The sequence below is a fragment of the Myotis brandtii genome, unplaced genomic scaffold (genome assembly GCF_000412655.1).
Source record: "Myotis brandtii unplaced genomic scaffold, ASM41265v1 scaffold250, whole genome shotgun sequence".
Taxonomy (NCBI): Eukaryota; Metazoa; Chordata; class Mammalia; order Chiroptera; family Vespertilionidae; genus Myotis; species Myotis brandtii.
Genome location: NW_005359478.1, coordinates 1,851,162 through 1,869,940, shown reverse-complemented (window position 1 = coordinate 1,869,940; position 18,779 = coordinate 1,851,162). Strand labels below are relative to the sequence as shown.

General features: G+C 53.2%; 4 protein-coding genes across 12 annotated transcripts in view; 1 reads left to right on the top strand and 3 right to left on the bottom strand.

The window, feature by feature from the left end:
• Positions 1-1,215: 1,215 nt before the first annotated feature.
• LENEP (lens epithelial protein) lies at positions 1,216-2,235 on the bottom strand. 2 transcript variants are annotated; one of them, XM_005867508.2, is made up of 2 exons: positions 1,677-2,235; positions 1,216-1,589 (listed from the first exon to the last, which is right to left on the bottom strand). In XM_005867508.2, the coding sequence occupies exon 1, from the start codon at positions 1,887-1,889 to the stop codon at positions 1,704-1,706; it is 186 nt and encodes a 61-aa protein (XP_005867570.1). In that variant the 5' UTR covers positions 1,890-2,235; the 3' UTR covers positions 1,216-1,589; positions 1,677-1,703. The 2 variants fall into 2 exon arrangements, with proteins under 2 accessions (XP_005867570.1, XP_014396293.1); XM_014540807.1 differs by having other exon boundaries at positions 1,216-1,582.
• A 94-nt stretch (positions 2,236-2,329) lies between these two features.
• Positions 2,330-8,661, bottom strand: FLAD1 (flavin adenine dinucleotide synthetase 1). Of its 2 annotated transcripts, XM_005867509.2 has the most exons (8): positions 8,578-8,661; positions 7,902-8,126; positions 5,301-6,045; positions 4,259-4,406; positions 3,723-3,821; positions 3,451-3,640; positions 2,651-2,724; positions 2,330-2,546 (listed from the first exon to the last, which is right to left on the bottom strand). In XM_005867509.2, the coding sequence occupies exons 2-8, from the start codon at positions 7,980-7,982 to the stop codon at positions 2,411-2,413; spliced, it is 1,473 nt and encodes a 490-aa protein (XP_005867571.1). In that variant the 5' UTR covers positions 7,983-8,126; positions 8,578-8,661; the 3' UTR covers positions 2,330-2,410. The 2 variants fall into 2 exon arrangements, 1 of the variants encoding a protein (XP_005867571.1); XR_001362373.1 differs by lacking the exon at positions 2,330-2,546 and having other exon boundaries at positions 3,380-3,640; positions 8,578-8,637.
• Positions 8,662-10,774: 2,113 nt separating this feature from the next.
• On the bottom strand, positions 10,775-14,200 carry CKS1B (CDC28 protein kinase regulatory subunit 1B). Its single transcript, XM_005867507.2, has 3 exons — positions 14,056-14,200; positions 11,887-12,014; positions 10,775-11,294 (listed from the first exon to the last, which is right to left on the bottom strand). The coding sequence occupies exons 1-3, from the start codon at positions 14,112-14,114 to the stop codon at positions 11,245-11,247; spliced, it is 237 nt and encodes a 78-aa protein (XP_005867569.1). The 5' UTR covers positions 14,115-14,200; the 3' UTR covers positions 10,775-11,244.
• Positions 14,201-14,380: 180 nt separating this feature from the next.
• The window catches only part of SHC1 (SHC (Src homology 2 domain containing) transforming protein 1), an 11,024-nt gene continuing 6,625 nt past the window's right edge, over positions 14,381-18,779 (top strand). For 2 of the 7 annotated variants that reach the window (XM_014540802.1, XM_014540800.1), the window contains exons 1-2: positions 14,381-14,610; positions 18,435-18,602. In XM_014540802.1, the coding sequence (XP_014396288.1) occupies positions 18,438-18,602 (165 nt within the window). In that variant the 5' untranslated portion in view covers positions 14,381-14,610; positions 18,435-18,437. Of the gene's footprint in view, positions 14,611-14,819; positions 15,162-17,250; positions 18,603-18,779 lie in introns of those variants that run through there. The other 5 variants (XM_014540799.1, XM_014540801.1, XM_014540798.1 and 2 more) reach the window with 5 other exon arrangements.

The following is an 18,779-nucleotide window of genomic DNA, read 5'->3' as shown; positions in this document are numbered from 1 at the left end:
CTCTCCCCGCCTCTTCCCACACCTGCGGGCGGCGCTATTTATAACTCGGCGCCTATTCCGCGCCTCCCTCCGGGCGGGCGCCGGCTGCCTCGCAAGGCTAATCGTCGCGGGGATCTCTGCGCCCCCCGGGGCCGGGGGAGATAAATTTAGCTTCAGGAAGTTCGGGGGAACATTTTCCAAAACTCCACGTCCCAGGGAAGGCGAATCAGAGAACCCTTCTGCTCTCAGCCTCCCTCCAGCCAGCCGCCAGGCGGCGCAGGTCCCCAAGTCCCTGGAACCCAGCTAAGAGTTTGGGGCGCTGCCTGGGAGCTGGGATAGGTGGAGGTGCAGGCGAAATATGGAAGGGTGCTGAGGGCTGGAGGTCAGAGCGTCCAGAGAATGGCCGGAAGAATGGGTGTGGGTGCGCCCGGACAGCCTGGCGTACGCAAAGCCTCAGCTGGGAGTAACTGAGAAAGGGGCTGCGACTTCTGCCTTTTGAAGGGGAAATATGTAACTCACATGCAAACGAGATGCAAATAAGAGCCTTGGCTCTTGGGGGGTCTGCGCTCTGGAGCTGGTGAAACGACCACTACATACCCCATTCCAACGGCCTTACTGGGAAAATGTGGGGCCCTCGCAAGATCATCACTATAATAATCCAGTTTATGGCGTGTGGCTCCCCAGAACACTCCGCTATGACCTCTCTCGTCCACCGGTCTTTCCTACACCATCGAGGGCCTTATATCCTAGGAAATCCGCTGGGAATTCTGGTGTCATGCCGCTCCTCCTCCTCAGGCGGGTGTCCTGTGGCCTGAGAGGGTCCCAGGGCGCAGAGGGGCAGGTGAGATCTTACCCATCCCGCCCTATTTTGGCACTTTATTCCCTTTACCCCTCCCCCACCAACCCTCTAGGTCAGTGGTTCTCAACCTTCCTAAGGCCGCAACCCTTTAATACAGTTCCTCACGTTGTGGTGACCCCCAATCGTAATGTAAATATCTGATATGCAGGATGTATTTTCATTGTTACAAATTGAACATAATTAAAGCATAGTGATTAATCACAAAAACAATATGCAATTATATATGTGTTTTCCGATGGTCTTAGGCGACCCCTGTGAAAGGGTCGTTCGACCCCCAAAGGGGTCGCGACCCACAGGTTGAGAACCGCTGATCTAGAACCACCTCCTTCCCTCCCTGCTCCAAGTCCCTTGCAGTGCGGACTTTTTCTGACATGGAGAACTTTTAGCCACAAGGCCTATTTATTATATCTATAGAGCAGGGGTTCTCAAACAGAGATATTAGCGGGCAGCCCCTTCCTGGCACTAAGAGGATACAGTGAGATCAACCATCTGGGCTGGTGGGCTCGCTGTGCCAGGCTTGGAGAAGTGCCAGGTCCTGCTGCAGGCTTGTTAGGGTCCTAGCCAGCAGGCCAAGGTCCCGCGCACCAGGGCTCCACCAGAGGTGGGGGCTGGAAGTGGAGGCCCAGAGATGAGGCAGGTCTGAGACAGACGGCACCGACCCAAAGCGGGGTCCACACTTCACTCCTTGTTTGTGGCACATCCTTGGTCAATGCAGCCGGCCCGGGAGTCTTGGTGGGGGTAGAGCTGGGCACTAAAGAGAATAGAAAGCTGGGAGACAGTCTCTGCCACAGCAGCAGCAGCAGCCTTGCCTCCTGTCTGCTTGTCCTGCCTTGCTCACCTGCACGAGGCCAGCTTCCTGCTGCCATTAATCCAGCAGCTCCTTGACACACCAGCAGCAGAGGAGGACGTAGAGGACCTCCCTCAGGGTGCGCTGCAGGCCCTCCCACCTGGTGCCCATCTTTACAACAGGCGCCCGGAGCCCAGCGTCTGGCAGGGCCCCTCTGAGGGAGAAAGGTAGGGCCTGGGCTAGGGGCTGTGTCCGGGCCTGCATGTGGGCAGCAGCTCTGAGGAAGGGTGTGGGAGCTGCCCCTGGTACCTTTTATCAACACTGTCCCCCCTCCTCCCCCCCAGGCTCATGACTACAGGGACAAAGGCCCCAGGGTCTGACACAGGGAAGGTTCTGGGCCTGAGAATGGGCTGAGTCAGCCCTCATGAAGGAGGGTGGGGTTAGGAGGAGGAGGATCTGGCCACTCCGTCTTTCATCCTCCACAGCCAGGCCAGCTCCGCTTCCCTCCCTCCAGCCTGAGCCTAGAAACCTTGGGTGCCCTGCCTGGTTGCTGGTACCCCCCGTGGTTGGCACAACTCCCTGCTTCTGCCCCCTGGTGGTTGGCATTCAGTCAGGATCACCCACGAGAGCTCCTTCCCAGCCCCTCAGGGGCCTGGCCCACTCTGCCTTCCCCATCCCCGTGGGAGCAGGAAGACACAGGCACGTGAGAGGAGAGGCACTGTTTATTGAGGTGACACCCCAGGGCGGCCTCCTTCTTTCTCTTCTGGAGTGGGCAGGCGTGGCGGTCACAGGCGCGAGTTCCGTTCTTCGTCTTCATTCTCAAGTAGGTAGGCCGGCCGGTAGGTGGGCTGTCCTCCCGGGCCCAGGTACTTCAGGGCTGGGTTCTGCACTGTGTTCTCCCGGCTCCCCAGCGACGTGTAGCTGGAGGCGGGAGAACAGAGGGCGGACGTGTGGTGAGGTGGCTCTCCCTATCTATCTCAGCACCTACATGTTTCCCCACACCCGTTCTCTTCCCATACCCTTACCCTCGGTCATACAGGATACAGTAGGGGACGAACAGCTGACGCAGGAAGTCCCAGATGTCTCTGTAGGTCCAGTCCTGGGAGGTCAGAGTCGGAGAAGGGTCACAAACACTGCCCTCTCCCACTCCACCCTCTGCTGCCTGGGAAGGGGCCCTCTCAGGGTTCGTCTGCTCCCTTGGCCTCGGGGGGCCTGCTATCTGATTGGCTGGTACACCTCACACTGTGTAGGCCAAGCAATGAGAAAGAGAGGCCTTCATCCTGTCCCTCTCCACTCCCAACCCACCCTCCCCTGGCAGGTCAGCTCCGGAGGACAGGAAGGGCTCTGTCTGTGTCAGCCAGCTGTCCAGCAGAACTTTCTGGGACGATGAAATGTTCTCTTGCTGTGCTAAGAGTGGTGGGCACTTCAACTGTGGCTGGTGCAACTGATGAACTACTTTTGAATTGTGTTTAATTTTTGAAACTGAGATATAATTCACACGCCACCGAAATCCATCCTTTTAAGCTGTGCAGTTCAGTCATTTGTACTTTATGCTTTGAGTGTAAGTAAATGGCTAACGGTTACCATAGTGGACAGCACGGGTCTAAGTTGTTCCGTCCATAGCCAAAAGCACAGTGCCTGCCACCGAATGAGTGCTCGGTAAACAGTGGTCCAAAGGCGGAATGAACAAACAGCACAGCCTTCTTTGGATGACGGGGCCCCTTCCTCCAAGCCCCAGGCTCCCATGTCCCTACCTCAGGAAGCCAGGGTGCAATGACTGACAGGGGGCGTGGACTGACGGCAGTCAGGCCTCCCTCTGCATTACCAGCAGCGGGTTGATGCGCATGAACGAGGGCCAGCCTGGGTCGGTGGGGCTGAAGGGACAGAGGCTGCAGGAGGAGGGGTCCGTGCGGCGGGTGCCCATCAGGGCAGCCTCCAGCTGGGGGTGCTGTGCCCGCAGCTGGCTCAGGGCCTTCTTCATCTCGCCCTCAGCCTCCAGCACCCGCAGATTGTACCTGAGGAAGGAAGAGGGCCGGGGGGTCACAAATGGGCTTCTCCAAACCCCTCTTCAAGCCCAAACCTTCAGGCCCCTAGTACCTCTTGATGGTGTCCTGTAGAAACTGCTCCAGCTCAGGGAAAGGGGAGATGCTGCGGATATACAGGATCTGGAGGGGCTCTTGAGTGCCAGGGCATTGCCTAGGGGGGGAGGGGGAGAAAACCACAGGCTGGCCGGCACGGGCAGGGGGATGCTCTCCAGGGAGCTTGCACTGTTCTCCTTGGCTCCTGGGATGCACACCCTTTCCTTGGCTTTCCCATCCATCGCAACCTACTTCCTCCAGGAAGCCCACTCTGATCTCTCACCTCTCAAACCTGGAGCACACATCGCTGTTTCAGGTGGGCAAATCTCACCTCCTCCACAGGACCAGGACCTTCCACATGCAGGGCCAGGCATGTGTCAGATGCTCAATAAATAGGGTGGGGGAATGGAACTGAGCAGTCCCTAGGACTAACTCCCACCCAAACGCCACCCAGACGCCACTTTTCCCTTCTGCTTCCTAGGACGGGGGACCAGAAAACGGGGCGGATCAGGTATCTCGGTGTCTCGGGGCCTCGTCTCCAGCAGAGAGGCTCACCTCTGCACAGCTGCATGGACGAGGTGCAGGAGGGCAGTGCAGTCCTTGCCCCCGTTGAAGCCCACGCAGAGCTGGGTGAGCCTGTACCGAGCCAGGGCGGTCTCAATGGTCTGCAGGGCACTTGCCACCTTTTTCCCTAGAGAGGACCCTGCCAGGCAGGTAGGGAAGAGGCCATCACCAATCCCATGTGACACATGCAGCCATGATGCTGTTGCTTAAAACCCTTCAGTATTTTCTAGGATAAAGTCCAGATTCCTTCATGCTGTCTACGAGGCCGGCGGAGTCTGCTCCCTTCCCGCCCGCCATTCAGCCGCTTCTGCTCTCAGTGTCTCCCCCTCCAGGGTCCTGGTGTCTTTCCCTTCTCCTAAACCCCCTGCTGCTTCCTCTGTGCCTCTCACACTGTGGGCCCCACTCCTGGTCTGGCCAAAGGCTCCATCATGCAGCTTCTACATCACTCGCCCAGAGAAGCCTTCTCTGACCCCAGAGCAAGGCCGAGCTCCTGGCTGTGCCGCCCCCTCACACTGACGTCTCATGCATCATTATCTGTTCGAAGTTTACCTTTCCTATTACACTACTTGTCCATGGAGTGGGTGTACATCTGTCCTATTGAGCTATCTCCCCAACACCCAGCACAGTGCTGGTGAAGGTGGGTACTCAGTATTTGTACATCTGTCCTATTGAGCTATCTCCCCAACACCCAGTGGATACTCAATATTTATCGGGAGAGCCCTAACCGTTTGGCTCAGTGGATAGAACGTCGGCCTGCGGACTGAAAGGTCCCAGGTTCGATTCCGGTCGAGGGCATGTACCTTGGTTGCGGGCACATCCCCAGTGGGGGATGTGCAGGAGGCAGCTGATCGATGTTTCTAACTCTCTATCCCTCTCCCTTCCTCTCTGTAAAGAATCAATAAAATATATTTTAAAAAATTTATCGGGAGAATGAATGAATCAATTGTCGTCATCTTCTACCTTCTCCTAGACCTAGGGTGGCACCTGTGGGTTGGTACCTCTGCCCCCCCCTCCCCCCCCCGGAAGCCCCTACCTGACTTGGCGAGTTTGTATACAGCCTCACTGGCCTGCTCCATGGCGTTGGGTACGTAGGGAACCAGCGATCCCCGAGGAAGACGTGCGGTCAGGTAGGCCAGGCATTCCTCCAGCGGCCCTTCTTCCTGTGAGTCCAGTGTCACCTTCACCTGATAGTAGTTGCTTCCCCAGTCAGGGTAGGAACCCAGGCCAAGCCTGTGTCCAAAGTGGGCCTGGGCCTCAGCCAGGACGGGGGCGATGGAGGCCTCGTCAGCGGCCACATACAGCTCCCGCAGGTGGAACTGAACAGCTGTGTTTTGAAACAGTCCCTTCAGCCCCTCCAGCACCCGCCGCAGCAGCTCTGGAATGCCCGGGAAGAGGTAGACATTGCGGACCGAGACCAGTGGGAATTTGAAGGGGCGGCCGGTGTGAGGGTCTGTGCCGTAATGCAGGCGGGCAGAGGAGGGCACCAGTGACAGCTTCTCCCAGCCCTGCTTGCCTAGGGCCTGGATGGCGGCCTGCAGCTCAGGGTGTGGCTTGAGCTCATCCCCAAAGGCCTGTGCTACTGCCTCAAAGGTCACATCATCATGAGTGGGACCGATGCCCCCCGCCGTGAGGACATGAGTGAAGCGGCTGGAGAAAGAGGTAATCTCGGCAGCGATGGTGGCTACCTCATCGGGGACGACAGAGACTCGGCACACCTGGACCCCCAGGGAGCGCAGTGTCCGGCACAGGAAGTAGGTGTTGGTGTCCTGAGTGTGTCCCTGGGAGATTGGAGATGGGGAAGATGAGCGTCAGTGCTGTGGGAGGAAGGACAAAGGGGGCAGGGATGGAAGCCGCATCTGCGTGATGGTGGGGCACTCTGCTCTCCGGGGGATGCCACCTCAGGCTGCCAAGAATTCTGGACTGAGCACCAGAGCGAGACGATCCATGTCAGGGGTCCTCAAACTTTTTAAACAGGGGGCCAGTTCACTGTCCCTCAGACCGTTGGAGGGCCGGACTATAGTTTAAAAAAAAAACTATGAACAAATTCCTATGCACACTGCACATATCTTATTTTGAAGTAAAAAAACAAAATGGGAACAAATACAATATTTGTATTTGCATGTGGCTCGCGGGCCGTAGTTTGAGGACCCCTGATCCATGTGAATGGAGTCAGGGATGATGTGATATATCTGGGGCCTCCTTCTCTGCACTGTGACCTTGACCTCATCCAGGTTGATGAATTCGGTGATCCATCCCATGTGACAACTTCTCTACTTCCTCACCAACCCGGACAGTCTCAGTCCCCTGGCGTCAAATGCTTACTGGGCATCTTTACCCTAGCCCTGGCTGTTATTGGCATCCCCAGACACTGTCCACAGCCAGTCAGGCCCTTTCTGCTGTCAGCTCCACTTCTGAAATACGTCCCCATCTGCTCTCTTCTCTCTGTCCCAACTGCCACCAAGCAGGTCTTTGGCACCTTTCACCTGAATAGTTGCAACAGCCTCCTGGCCAGGCTCCCAGCTCCAGCCGCAGGGCTCTGCCTGGTGCCTCCTGAATACCCTTCCTAATGTGTTACTGTGATTGCATCACTCTTGGACTTAGAAGCCATTTGTTGTTTCCAACCATATACAGAATAAAGTTCAAATTCTTTTGCAGAATATTTGAGGCTGTCTATGGTATATATACAATCTTCTTGCCCAGCCCCATCTCCACTATTGTTCTCCAGAGGTTAGTGGTTAAGTGGTTGCTCTGGAGTGAGAATCAAGTCCATCTAGCGCTTCCTAGCTGTGTTACTTGGGGCAAGTTTCTCAACCTCTCTGAGCCTTAGTCTCATAATATATTAATTAAGACTTATAGCCCTGGCTGGTTTGGCTTAGTGGATAGAGCATTGGCCTGTGGACTCAGGGGGCCTGGGTTTGATTCTGGTCAAGGGCACATGCCCGGGTTGCGGGCTCAGTCCCCATAGGGGGTATGCAGGAGGCAGCTGGTCGGTGATTCTCTCTCATCATTGATGTTTCTATCTCTCTCTCTTTTATATGTGTGTGTGTGTGTATATATATATATACACACACATATATATATACACACACACACATATAAAAGTACCAATGTCATGGGGTTGTTGTGAGGATTAGTAAAATCATATATATGATGTAATAATCTCACTGCCAGGTCCTAGTAAGCATTAAAAAAATAAGGATCACTATTACTATTATAAAACTGATGCCTACCATGACTTCCCTGATTATTCAGAAGGGATCTCTCTCTTCTGGTACTTTCCTTCTATCCCACCCACTCTGCTGCGTGCCTTGGATCATTCCTCAATTAGGTTGGATTTAACTTTTAAGTAATACATGCACCTATACCTCCTTCGCATGCTGACTCCTTGTCATTTCTGTAGAGCCCCTCATCCCCATACCATACTGCCTGGCAAACTGTAGAAACATTGCTGTAAGCTTTTCAACGGAATAACAGAATGAGGGTCACTTTTCCTCCACCACTCTGGACTCACCCCAGAATCCTGGGGCAGCAAGGGGACCCCCACCCTGGTTCACCCTCCTTCAACACAATGTGGAGCAGACTCTTAAGGACAGGAGAACGCCCCGCCCTCCCCCCTCTTCTGTCCCAGACACACCTTGAGGATCTCATCTCCAACAATGATGATGCCCGCCGTCACGCTGCGCCCTGGGGGAGGGGCAGAGGCCCTAGATGCCATGGTCCTGCCTTCTCTGCCCCTCTGCAAGGCCCTCCGGTAGCCACCCAGACCCCCAAATAGGGGGCGCAAGCACGGGAGTCCCGCCAGATCTAAAGGGCACTGGGGGCCATAGCCTGGGAACAGGGGGTCCGGGGTCGAGGCAACCTGGAGGAGCCAGAAAGGAAAATGGGGGAGAGCAGGAGGGCATGGTCTTCCTCACCAGGCCCTTGACAACTGACGCCTTTATCCCTGCCTCTTTAGTAAACATGTTCTCAAAATCCAGCCCATGCCTCTTTTAAATGTTTTCTAAGCTTGGCTCTAGTCTTAAAATGTCCTGTTCCAGCTACCACTTTAAAAGGTCTAGTGTCCGCCGAGCTCGGCTCCTCGGGTCTGCTCTGTCTTGGGCAACTACACCTTTAAATGTCTCTTCTCTTTGGGGCACCTGTCCCTTTAAATGTCTACCTGCTCCTGGGACTTGGGCCCTTTAAATACGTTCCCTTCCTCCACCCAGACCAGAACTCAGCCGCCTTCTTCTGCAGGCTTCCGCACCCTTTCTAGCCCGAATCCCACCTCTTCCCACCACTCTCCTGACAACTGAGTTCTCTCAGGTTCTCACCTGCTTCAGCCCCTTCACCAGGTCTTTCCCTCTCTCCTTTCCTCTTGTCCCAGGACAGCTTCCGTACTCACAGTCCCACCTCAGAGCCACACTTACCGCATATTCATTGGTTATTTGGGCTGTCGCTCAGACTACCTTCACGTGTTCATTGGTGAAGTCGACTGTCACTCGCGAGCCTTAGCCAGCGGGCGGGAGCAGTGCCGGGTTGTCATTAGCGACAACCACGTGGTTACCCTTTGCCCGGAAATGTGGAGGCCGGGCTCAGGGGTTGGTGGTGCGGACGAGGAGGAGGGGCCTGGCAGGAGAGCTGGGGCGCGAAAGGAGCGGTGGTTGGAGACGCTCTAAGGATTTTGGGGTGCTTTCTGCTGTTAGAAATAAAGGGAGGCTTGACTTTAACCTTTGTTTTGTATTCAGATTCTCGCGTGCACGGCTGTTTTCATTAGCCATAACCCTGTTATTGGCCAAGGGGTCAGGAGTTGCTACTGGTGTCTGAAGGGATTTATTATAGCAGATGGAGGGACACCAATAATTGTCAGCATTGCCTGTGAGGTAGGGAGATCTTGGAGGTGAGCTTTGAGTGTGTAGACTTTCATTTGTCTCTGATATGAACAGTAAAGCTAATTATTTAAGCCTCATTGACAGGACAGAGCTTTGCCCCACCTTGCTCCAGATGTGCTTAGTTTAAGCATCCATCACCTGTTAACTGCTTTGCAAGTGCAAGTGATGGCAGCGCCTAGGGGGAGTGCCACGTGCCCACTTTGTACTACTCTCCTTACTCTCATTCAATTGCCTGTGGTCTAAAAGTGCCCATCAAACCTTAATGTTCTTACTATTCATCTGGGGATCTTGGGTGGGGCCTGAGATCTGTATTTAACAAGTTCTCAGTCATGATGATGCTACTGGTCTGTGGACTTTTTTTGTAGTAAAGGTTTAGAACCCATTCATCATTTGGAAGACTGCTGAACCACACCTGGTCGGCCTCATATGACTCCTAAAAACCCTTTAAGATAGATAGATATGATGTCTGCGTTACAGATGGGCAACAGGCTCAGAAAGGTGAAGGGATGCCACACAAAACACACAAAATAAAGTGAATGGTAGAACCAAGCTTCTAGACCTTTCTTTCTCAAGCTCTAAAAAAATAAAACCCTACTTGCCTAATGACATAAGCCACGTGCTTTATTATCTTGATGATTAATAAAGGTGATATTTTGGAGGTAACCCCCCCCCCCCAAAAAAACAAAACAAAACACACACACCCATTCAAACATCACCTCTGGTCCAATCCTTTATCAGTGGCTTCTCAAGCTAAGCATGCACCAGAATCACCTGGAAAGCTTGTTAAAATGTTGCTGGGTCCAACCACGTTGTTTCTGATTCAGTTAAGTCTAGGGTGGAGCCCAAGAATATACATTTCTAATGAGTTTCTAGATGATATTGATGCTTCCGGTCCAGGAACTACACTTGTACTGCTCTTGGAACAAACGGATAGAAGACAGGGAAAGGTGGTAGATTAATCTCCCTTACTTAGCACTACTGTTATTTTTAAAAGTAGAGGGTAAGCTATGATTTAGTGAAGTGTTTTCTTGAACAGCTAGTTTCCTGTTTTCTCAAGTTAGTGCTGTATCTACCTGCATAGGAATGCTTGAAATCCCCACATCCAGGCCACACTCCCGGCCAATTAAGTCAACACCTTTAGGAATGACTTACAAATCAGTACTTTTAAAGCTACTCCGAGGATCCCAATGCTCAGCCAAAATGAGAACTACTGAAAACTCCCAACCAATGTGCAGTGAAGAGGCCATAGGTGTGCCGGAGCCTTAGGCCAGGCAGGAACGGAGCACACTACCAGCCCCTGGCTGATGGCCTCCCCCCTTAACCTCGTGTGCCCTTCAAATACTGGGACTATATTAAAGGCAGCATCCCTGACTGTGGGAAACAGTTCACTTGTTTTGATGAGATGATGTTATCCCTATATAACCTCTACCTTTGGCCAGTAGTTAGATCAAAATATATTTCAGCCATGTTTGACAGCATGTCAGCTTTTAAGATTAAAGACCAGTTACCTGACTGGTGAAATAAACCTCATTATCAGCAAAGCTGAGCTTCATTATCTAAGTGAAGGGCGTATAATTAGAACCATATATTGAATGTGATGCTCACCCTGAGAGGGGGAAAAACCTTTACAAGCAGAGAATTAGATTATAAAAAAAATTCCTCTTTAATCAAGACTTTTAACATGAAATAGAGTTCTTGAATAAAATGGAAAGTTTCCAATACATTGAAACACAAATTCCCATACATACACCTGGCAGGAAAACAAAACAAAACAGCAAATTCACACAATCCCTGTTACAGCCATGGTCTCATTCTCAGATGTTTCCTCCATCTGCCACGTGTGTTCTGCTGGACACAGAACTCATCATGGCTTCAGGGGTCACACAGCTGAGGCTGCAGTCCACAGAGCACTCCTCGGCTGGCAGTGCTGCTGTTGGCTCTGCTCTGCTTAAGAAGCAAAGCAGTCACCAGCATATTTCAAACAGTGTATTTTAAACATCCTTTAAATAGCAAAGTGAGAAACAAGAAGGCAACATGTTATCAGAAAGCTGTTAGCAAGTGAGGACAGCTGAGTAAAGCTAGAGGCTGGAAAGTGGCTCGCCAGCTTCATTACTTTGGCTTCTTGGGCAGCGGCCTCCGGAACAGCAAGATGTGAGGTTCTGAAAGAGTGAGTGAAATCTAAGAGACAAACGAACACCATTCTACGCACAATCTATAGGGTACCCCACTCCCATTTCCCAGCTATCCCCCACTCGGACCTTGATAAGTAAATTAAGATTTATTTAAGCATATGGCTTTAGAAGCAGACCCATAAACCTGGCCTGTCTGCCAAGCTTAGATTTGTTAATATCAGTTTTTTTTGCTATGTTTGTGAAGCCCCAGGGTGTCCTTTATTAGTTTTGCTTGACAGCTTGGTGTCTGGTGTCTTATCAGGAAATATACTTTCCTTGGCTTATTTGGAACACATCCAAGAATTCTTTCTGATGGACAATGAAGTAGGGACCATAATCTCTCCCAGAGTATTATGTGGCCTTAAAAAGAGAGTGAATTAGGCACTAACGGTTTTTCAGTAACAGCTGGTCTCTGAACTTCCCATATATTTCACTCTATTTTTGGTCCAATTTTTCTAGATGACGGGTGGGGTAAGAAACCAGCGAACCACCCCCACCTTCCCCTTATTTCGTTGGGTTATGTGACCATCATTTCCTCAGTGAAACAGCCCTATATGGTTCTTTCAGCCATTGCACTGACCTGGTTCATGGATCATATAATGGACCCATCCCTGACTCTGCTGAACACCAAGATTCCTCCATTCAGATTCAGACATCAAATGGGTTTTAGGGACCAGCTTGGCTATGTCCTTGGGCAACATGACATGCCTGTAAACAGAAACATGGGAAGGTAGGAAATTTGTCAGTACTGGGTACAGTCTGTTAGGCAAGTGCCTGCATACAAAGCCAAGAGACAAAAGAAAAGAGAAACCAGTTTCTGATGGCAGGGAGTTAATCTTATTGTGGGATACAGGCAGCTAGAAATAAAGGCCAACTTATGTGAATCCTCACAAAAGTATATTTAAAAGTACTAATAACTCAAAATGAATGAGCACCTAAATTTCAGGCGCTGTTGATACACTGCCTTCCTGGAGCTCAGTCTTCTAGTTGATGATTCTAAAACAATACAATGGGGGCCCCACAGTACACAGGGTATTAATAATTGAAGGCGGTTTTGAACAGGATTGGTACGGAAGAGAAGTGATTCTTGTGAAGAAGAAAGGCCTAATATGTAGTGCTACGTGGAAGAGCCAGCACAAAGGATGAAATAATGTCAACGCCGAAGCCTTTAAAGTCTATTCTTCATTTCATTTTCCTAACTCTGAAGGGTTGTGCCATGAGACTTCTTTTGGGAAACTTCATGCTTTCCTAACCAAGGATAAGTCTCTTTTCATGGCCAAGAAATTATTACTCTAACTTGAATTGGGCTAACCCAGATAGACTTTCTCATGCTAAATGAAAATGTACTAGTAACAGATTTTTTCCCTAAAGAATCTGTTCTAGTCTAAATGTCTGAAAACAGCTAACAGTCTAACAAGCCCCTGGCACAAAGACTAGCTTCAATAACTGATCAGACAAAAAACAAAACCCCAAACCAAAAACCCCCACCAAAACACCAAAGCTTTTCTCTTAAGCCTAAATACCACTGCCAAGCCTTACACCTTCAAGGGTGGGCCTGGCGACCTCTCCTCCCTGGCCCTGCCATGTGTTCCCAGCAGTTCCAGTTAGCTCAGTTCAGGTGCAGAAGAAAACAGCTGAGGAGAAGGAAGTTAACTGGGTCCAGCATGGCCTGGGCCTTTTCCCACGGGCCTGGCATCAAGATGATTAATGTATTTATTTGTCAGCACGGGGGAGCTCTCCAGCCAGAGGGTCCAGAGCCCCGTGCTAGACTGGAGAAGAAACACAAGCAAGTTTCCATTTTACGGTCTTCAATTGAGAAGACAAGGTACACACCAGGAAGGTGTTTTAAGTATCACACTCAATACAATTAGTGGAATGCCAACATTTGTAGAACCCCTTCCGATTTCCTACTCTAGAAACTGTGAATTTAGGGTTTATCCAATGCAGACCCTGTAGGGGTTCCTTTCCTCACCGTCCGTGGCAAGTCGTATGTGCTCCCATCACAATCCCTACGTATCTATATCACACCAATCACTACCTTCTTCCTGACGTCTGTATTCCCACAGATTACTTTAGGTTTGCTGGAAGCAGACACCATACTCTCACCCTTGTACTTTAGTAGAATCTATAAACACTCCACGATTGTTTCCTAGACGAATCCCCTTCAAATATTTGAAGGGTATCGACTGGTTCCATTGTTAAGCCTTTTCTCAATGTTCCTGGCCAGTTTTATTACATCCCAGGTCCTCGAAGACCCCCTCCTAATGCAAGCCGGACAACCACGCCCCATTTTCATGAATTAATGAGGGACACTCGCTCGGTAACTCCCCGGGCATTGAAGACGCGAGGGAAATTCGAGCTCCGCCTTTGCCCCTGTTTCCCAGTGGGTTCCGTGTTTTATGGTGTTGCCGTGATACAAGCAGTCTTAAAAAGGCAAGTTCAACGTGCTCAATGCGGTTTACAATGATCCAGGAACCCCAAAGGGCGAAGGTGGTCTGCAGGCTAACACTCACCACGCCCACCTACACCCCCCGCAAGAGGGCTTACACGGAATTCCGTGCTGTTATGTACTTTTACACGCGTCGCCTACCCTTCGCGCATGCGCTTTACGCTCTCAACCACCCCCACCCCGTCCCGTTAACCTGCTGCGCACGCGCCCATTCTGCCTCTTCAGTCCTAGTTACTAACTCCTCGTGCCCTCACTTGTCAAAGCTCACCCCCTCGTTACGGCCCCCACGCCGGCACTAACCGGTACTCGAACTCCTCATCGTCGTATTTGTCCGAATAGTAAATTTGTTTGTGCGACATGATCGCTCTGCCTGAGATCGTCAGCCCCGCGCCGCCAACCTCCAAACAACTCCCAGCAGCACGCGCTCCCACCCACTTTGGCCTCACTTTCAAACACGCCGCCTGCACTTCCTATTGGTCCCTTCGATGTAAGGCGGGACAACTCCATCTCCAAGCCTCCTATTGGCTTACATTTGCTTCTCGTCGAGTCCTTATTGGAGCGCACTTGTTACGTTTATCAAGGACGAGCTTAGGTAAAAAATAGGCCTCTTATTGGCTAGAACTGCTTCTGTGAGCGTTCCCGCACTGCCATTGGCTGATCCCGGAAAGTGGGACGGGTGAAGGAGGGACGGTGGGGTAGAGGGTCAGGGGTTAGCGAGGCCGGAAGTGAGTGTAATAAAGTTTCTCCAGGGAGGCCTTCCCGGGGAGAAAGTTGGAGCAGCGACCTAAGGAGGCACTGGCGTGATCCAGAACCAAATCATCCCGCGGTGCGGTGCGGAGACTCCATGAGGCCCTGGTGAGTGGGAACTTTTTTTCCTCCTTAGGTGACCCACTCCTCCACCCCGGAACCCCTCTCCCGGGACCCTACTTCCGGTCTTCATTCATAAGCCCCGCCCCCTAAGACCCCCTCCCCGGAAGTCCCACCTCCCAGCCTCGGGGGGCTTTTTATCCCTGAACCCTGTCTGGTTTTCTACTTATTGTCCCCGACCCCACCCTGTCGCCCAGCTTTCCTGGAAGTCCCACCCCTAGACGTGCTTTCCAGCCTCACTCCACGAAACTCCACGTTAGTCCTTCCGATTCCCCGAAACTCCGCCTCAGCGCGACGGTTCCCTGCTGGCTCACAGCTGCCCACCAAAAAGCCTCTCTCCCGAAAGGGCAGAACCCTGCCCAAAGCACCACCGTCTTCGAATTGGCGGAACCACGCCTTCCTAGAGGCTCGGCCCTTCTAGGAGCCCCGCCCCTTCCTTAGTCCACGTCGGATTGCCCAGAGCCTGGCCTCCTAGAAGTCTCCAAAGCACGGGCCGTAGGACTGCCCTCCCTCGGGAGATTTATCCTTGTGGAACCCAGGTCTCAACCTCAGAAGTTTTGCCTTCAACCCCAGAAACTCCATCTGCTCATGTTTCCCTGTTCCTTTTCTCTCTCGGGCTTTGGGCTCAGTTTTCCTGCATGCTCCACCCACCAGGTGGGAAGTCAGAGTTAACACCTCTGGGTCTGAGGAGTGAGCGTAGAGACAGCCCTTTTCCTTTCCTGAACCCCCTTCCAAGGGTGGCTCCCCGAAGGGGGCTGGACTTGGGGTTTGGCAGGAGCGGGGGGAGGGAGGCTTGCTCAGACTTCTGGCCCCACTCCCTGAGTTCTCCTCCCCAGGACCCACCCATCCCAGGACCAGCTGTTCTGTCTCATACCTGTACCAGGGGGTTTGGGTAGGGCACTGATTTGACTGTGAAAGGAGCGAAAGTTTTCCACCATCAGAAAACGGTGTCTTGGGGGCGGGGGGTGTAAGGGGCAGAGACCTTTTTGCTGTTTGATTTTTTTTTAAGGGTTCTGCTCAGCCTCCACCACTGCTTTGGCCCTGACCCTCCCCCTAACCAGAGTTCTTGTCTGGGCATTCCTTCTGGTCCCGCTTGCCCAGCCTTCCTTTCTGGAAACATTCCTGAGGCTTTCCACATTTCCTGCTACTTCCCGCTCTTGCCTCCTCCTCCTCCCCGCTGGGCTGGGAAGGCGCATGCCGCTTCTCCCCACACCCAGTCGCCCGCCCGTGGACAATCTCCTTGCTTTCTCTGCAGAAGGAGCCCCACCTCCTCTTACTTTGCCCCCAAATGCCCACACCTGTTGGTCACTCGCTGCCTGTGGGTGCTGCAGGCTTCTGCAGGATGCCCGTCTCTAAAGATGAAGACACCCCGGTGTGTGTTTGCGTGTGTGAGGTTGTGGCAGAACCCTTTCCTCATGCTCTGGATGCCCGGGCGCTGAGCCTCGGGAAGCAGACGGAGAGAATCCCTCTTCCGCAGTGGGGGAATCCATGACAGCTCTCCTCTGCTGAGGGCCGGGGAGGTAACGAGCTTAGCACATCACATGGTTATTTGCATACTTTTATCTAAAGATGAAGACACCCCGGTGTGTGTTTGCGTGTGTGAGGTGGTGGCAGAACCCTTTCCTCATGCTCTGGAGGCCCGGGCGCTGAGCCTCGGGAAGCAGACGGAGAGAATCCCTCTTCCGGAGTGGGGGAATCCATGACAGCTCTCCTCTGCTGAGGGCCGGGGGAGGTAACGAGCTTAGCACATCACATGGTTATTTGCATACTTTTATCTGTTGAAGTAATTTAAGGATAGGTAATTCCGAGATGAGCTCAGGGGGTATATGTATTTTACTACTTCCTCTTGGGTCACTTTCCAACTTCCTCCATGGCCCCCTCACGCAGAGCTGTGGCAGGAAGCTGTGGGTGGGAAGAGTGGGTTTGGGATGGGTTCCCCGTGTCCAGCTGGGCCCGTCTTCTCTTGGCATTCCTTTCTCCTGTACTTGGCATAGTTTGTCTTCTGCCCCCTCTATCCCTTCATGGTCTCCCTTTCATGCTCCCACCTCCTCCAGCCAGACTGTGCCCTGGGTATGAAAGAACTGTGTCCCCTGGTGGACACATGGGCCCTCACCAGTCATCCCCGAAAAGGGGGGGGAGCTGACCTTGGAGTCAGTGCCCTGCCCCCCCTTCTACCCTGGACAGCTGGCTTTGCTAACCAGGCCTGTGGAAAGGGGGCAGGACAGTGCTTGTCTGTGGGCTACTGTTCCTGGCATCGTAGGTGCCACCAGCCCGCCCTCGGCTCCAGCTCCTCTCCCGGTGCCTCACCAGCTGTGCCCTTCCTCTTGGTCTTTCTCTTTATCCTCTGGGACCACTTTCTTCCTTTCCCCATTTCTTTTTTCTTTTTTTAAAATTTATTGATTTAGAGAGAGAAAGGGAGGGAAGGAGGGGGGTGGAGAGAGAGAGAGAGAGAGAGAGAAGACATCGTGTTTTTTTGTTCCACTATTTATGCATTCGTTGGTTGCTGCTTGTATGTGTATTGGGACGATGCGCTAACCACCTCAGCTCCCCAGCGGGCTCCTTTCCCCATTTCATCAAATTTTTATTGATTTTAGAGAAGAAGGGAGGGAGAGAGAAAAACATTGATGTTAGAGAGAAACATTGATCGGTTGTCTCCTGTATGTGCCTGGCCTGGGTCTGTGCCCTGACTGGGACGATGCTCCACCAACATATCCACCCAGCTAGGGCTCCTCTCCCCGTTTCTTTACTCCTGTTCACAGCTGTCTAGCAGAGGGTGCTAATGGCCCAGGCTCCCTGGGGCTACCACCCCACTGTGTGATGGGGGTGGGGGTGGGGGTTTGTGTTCCATCTAACAGGAAGGGAAATGCTGAGCTCTGGGATCTCCTCCCTTTTCCACCCCAGCTGCCTCTGTTTCCTCCCTCATTCCCCCCCTACCCTCCCTCAGCTTCCTGCTCCCTCTGGCCTGCCCTTGTCCGGTTTGGACTGAGCCAGACCTCCTCTTCTTCCCCTCCTTTCCTTCTCCCCCTTCCCTCCCACCCCCACTTTACTCTTCCCCAGATACTAGTTGTTTGTATGGGGGTGGGGGTGGGCGAGGGTAGCTCTGCCTCTGCACGAGTTCTGGATGGGGGCCGTGGTGGGGGCTCAGCCCCTCCGAGCCTGTGAGTCAGCACTGTCTTCGGGATTGGCCTCTCCCTTAGTCCCCGCCCTTGGGGAGGAGCCTGGCAGCTCTGGGTCCAGCCTGCTCCTCTCTCAGCCAGAGAAGAGGCTCCACGCTGGGCGGGGATGGGGCTTGAAACTGTTTGTGTCTGAACTGGGGGAGCCAGAGGCATTGGAGCCACTGTCCCTCTTCCTTCCCAGGACCCTTGAGATCCCGGGGCCATAAAGGGCCACTCAGGCTAAGGGCCTGGGGATGCCCCCTGCCTGGCCCCCTTGCCCTGACTGGCAGGGGGGCCAGGCTGGGCTGCAGCCTCCCTCTCACTCCAGCCATGGATCTCCTGCCCCCCAAGCCCAAGTACAACCCACTCCGGAATGAGTCTCTGTCATCGCTGGAGGAGGGGGCCTCAGGGTCCAGCCCACCGGAGGAGCTGCCGTCCCCCTCAGCCTCTTCCCTGGGGCCCATCCTGCCACCTCAGGCTGGGGACGATAGTCCCACTACCCTGTGCTCCTTCTTCCCCCGGATGAGCAACCTGAAGCTGGCCAACCCGGCTGGGGCACGCCCGGGGCCCAAGGGGGAGCCAGGCCGGGTGGCCGAGGATGGGGAGGGGACCGCCGGGGCAGCCGTGCCAGACTCAGGCCCCCTGCCCCTCCTCCAGGACATGAACAAGCTGAGTGGAGGCGGCGGGCGCAGGACTCGGGTGGAAGGGGGCCAGCTGGGGGGCGAGGAGTGGACCCGCCACGGGAGCTTTGTCAATAAGCCCACACGGGGCTGGCTGCATCCTAACGACAAAGTCATGGGACCCGGGGTTTCCTACTTGGTTCGGGTGAGTGAACGTCCTCCCTCCCAGGCCTCTCCAGCTCCTCTGCCCACTCTGGCTTTGCTGGAATCTCTCTCTTCCTGCTCTTCCCCAGCAACTCGCTTGGTTTCAGCGTCCTTTTTCCTAACCCCGTCTTGCTCCTTCTCTGATTCTGCAGCCCCTTCCAGCTCCGCCTGGGTTCCC

What these genes read in the sequence shown, in the direction of transcription:
- LENEP (XM_005867508.2), bottom strand. Translation starts at nt 1,889, where the DNA reads ATGCAGGCCCGGACACAGCCCCTAGCCCAGGCCCTACCTTTCTCCCTC.
- CKS1B (XM_005867507.2), bottom strand. Translation starts at nt 14,114, where the DNA reads ATGTCGCACAAACAAATTTACTATTCGGACAAATACGACGATGAGGAG. An exon ending in GATGAGGAGTTCGAGTACCG is followed by an intron (nt 12,015 to 14,055) that starts GTTAGTGCCGGC and finishes TTCTGTTTACAG; the next exon opens with GCATGTCATGTTGCCCAAGG. An exon ending in TTATATGATCCATGAACCAG is followed by an intron (nt 11,295 to 11,886) that starts GTCAGTGCAATG and finishes TCACTCTTTCAG; the next exon opens with AACCTCACATCTTGCTGTTC.
- FLAD1 (XM_005867509.2), bottom strand. Translation starts at nt 7,982, where the DNA reads ATGGCATCTAGGGCCTCTGCCCCTCCCCCAGGGCGCAGCGTGACGGCG. An exon ending in GTCCATGCAGCTGTGCAGAG is followed by an intron (nt 3,822 to 4,258) that starts GTGAGCCTCTCT and finishes CTCCCCCCCTAG; the next exon opens with GCAATGCCCTGGCACTCAAG. An exon ending in CTACAGGACACCATCAAGAG is followed by an intron (nt 3,641 to 3,722) that starts GTACTAGGGGCC and finishes TTCCTTCCTCAG; the next exon opens with GTACAATCTGCGGGTGCTGG.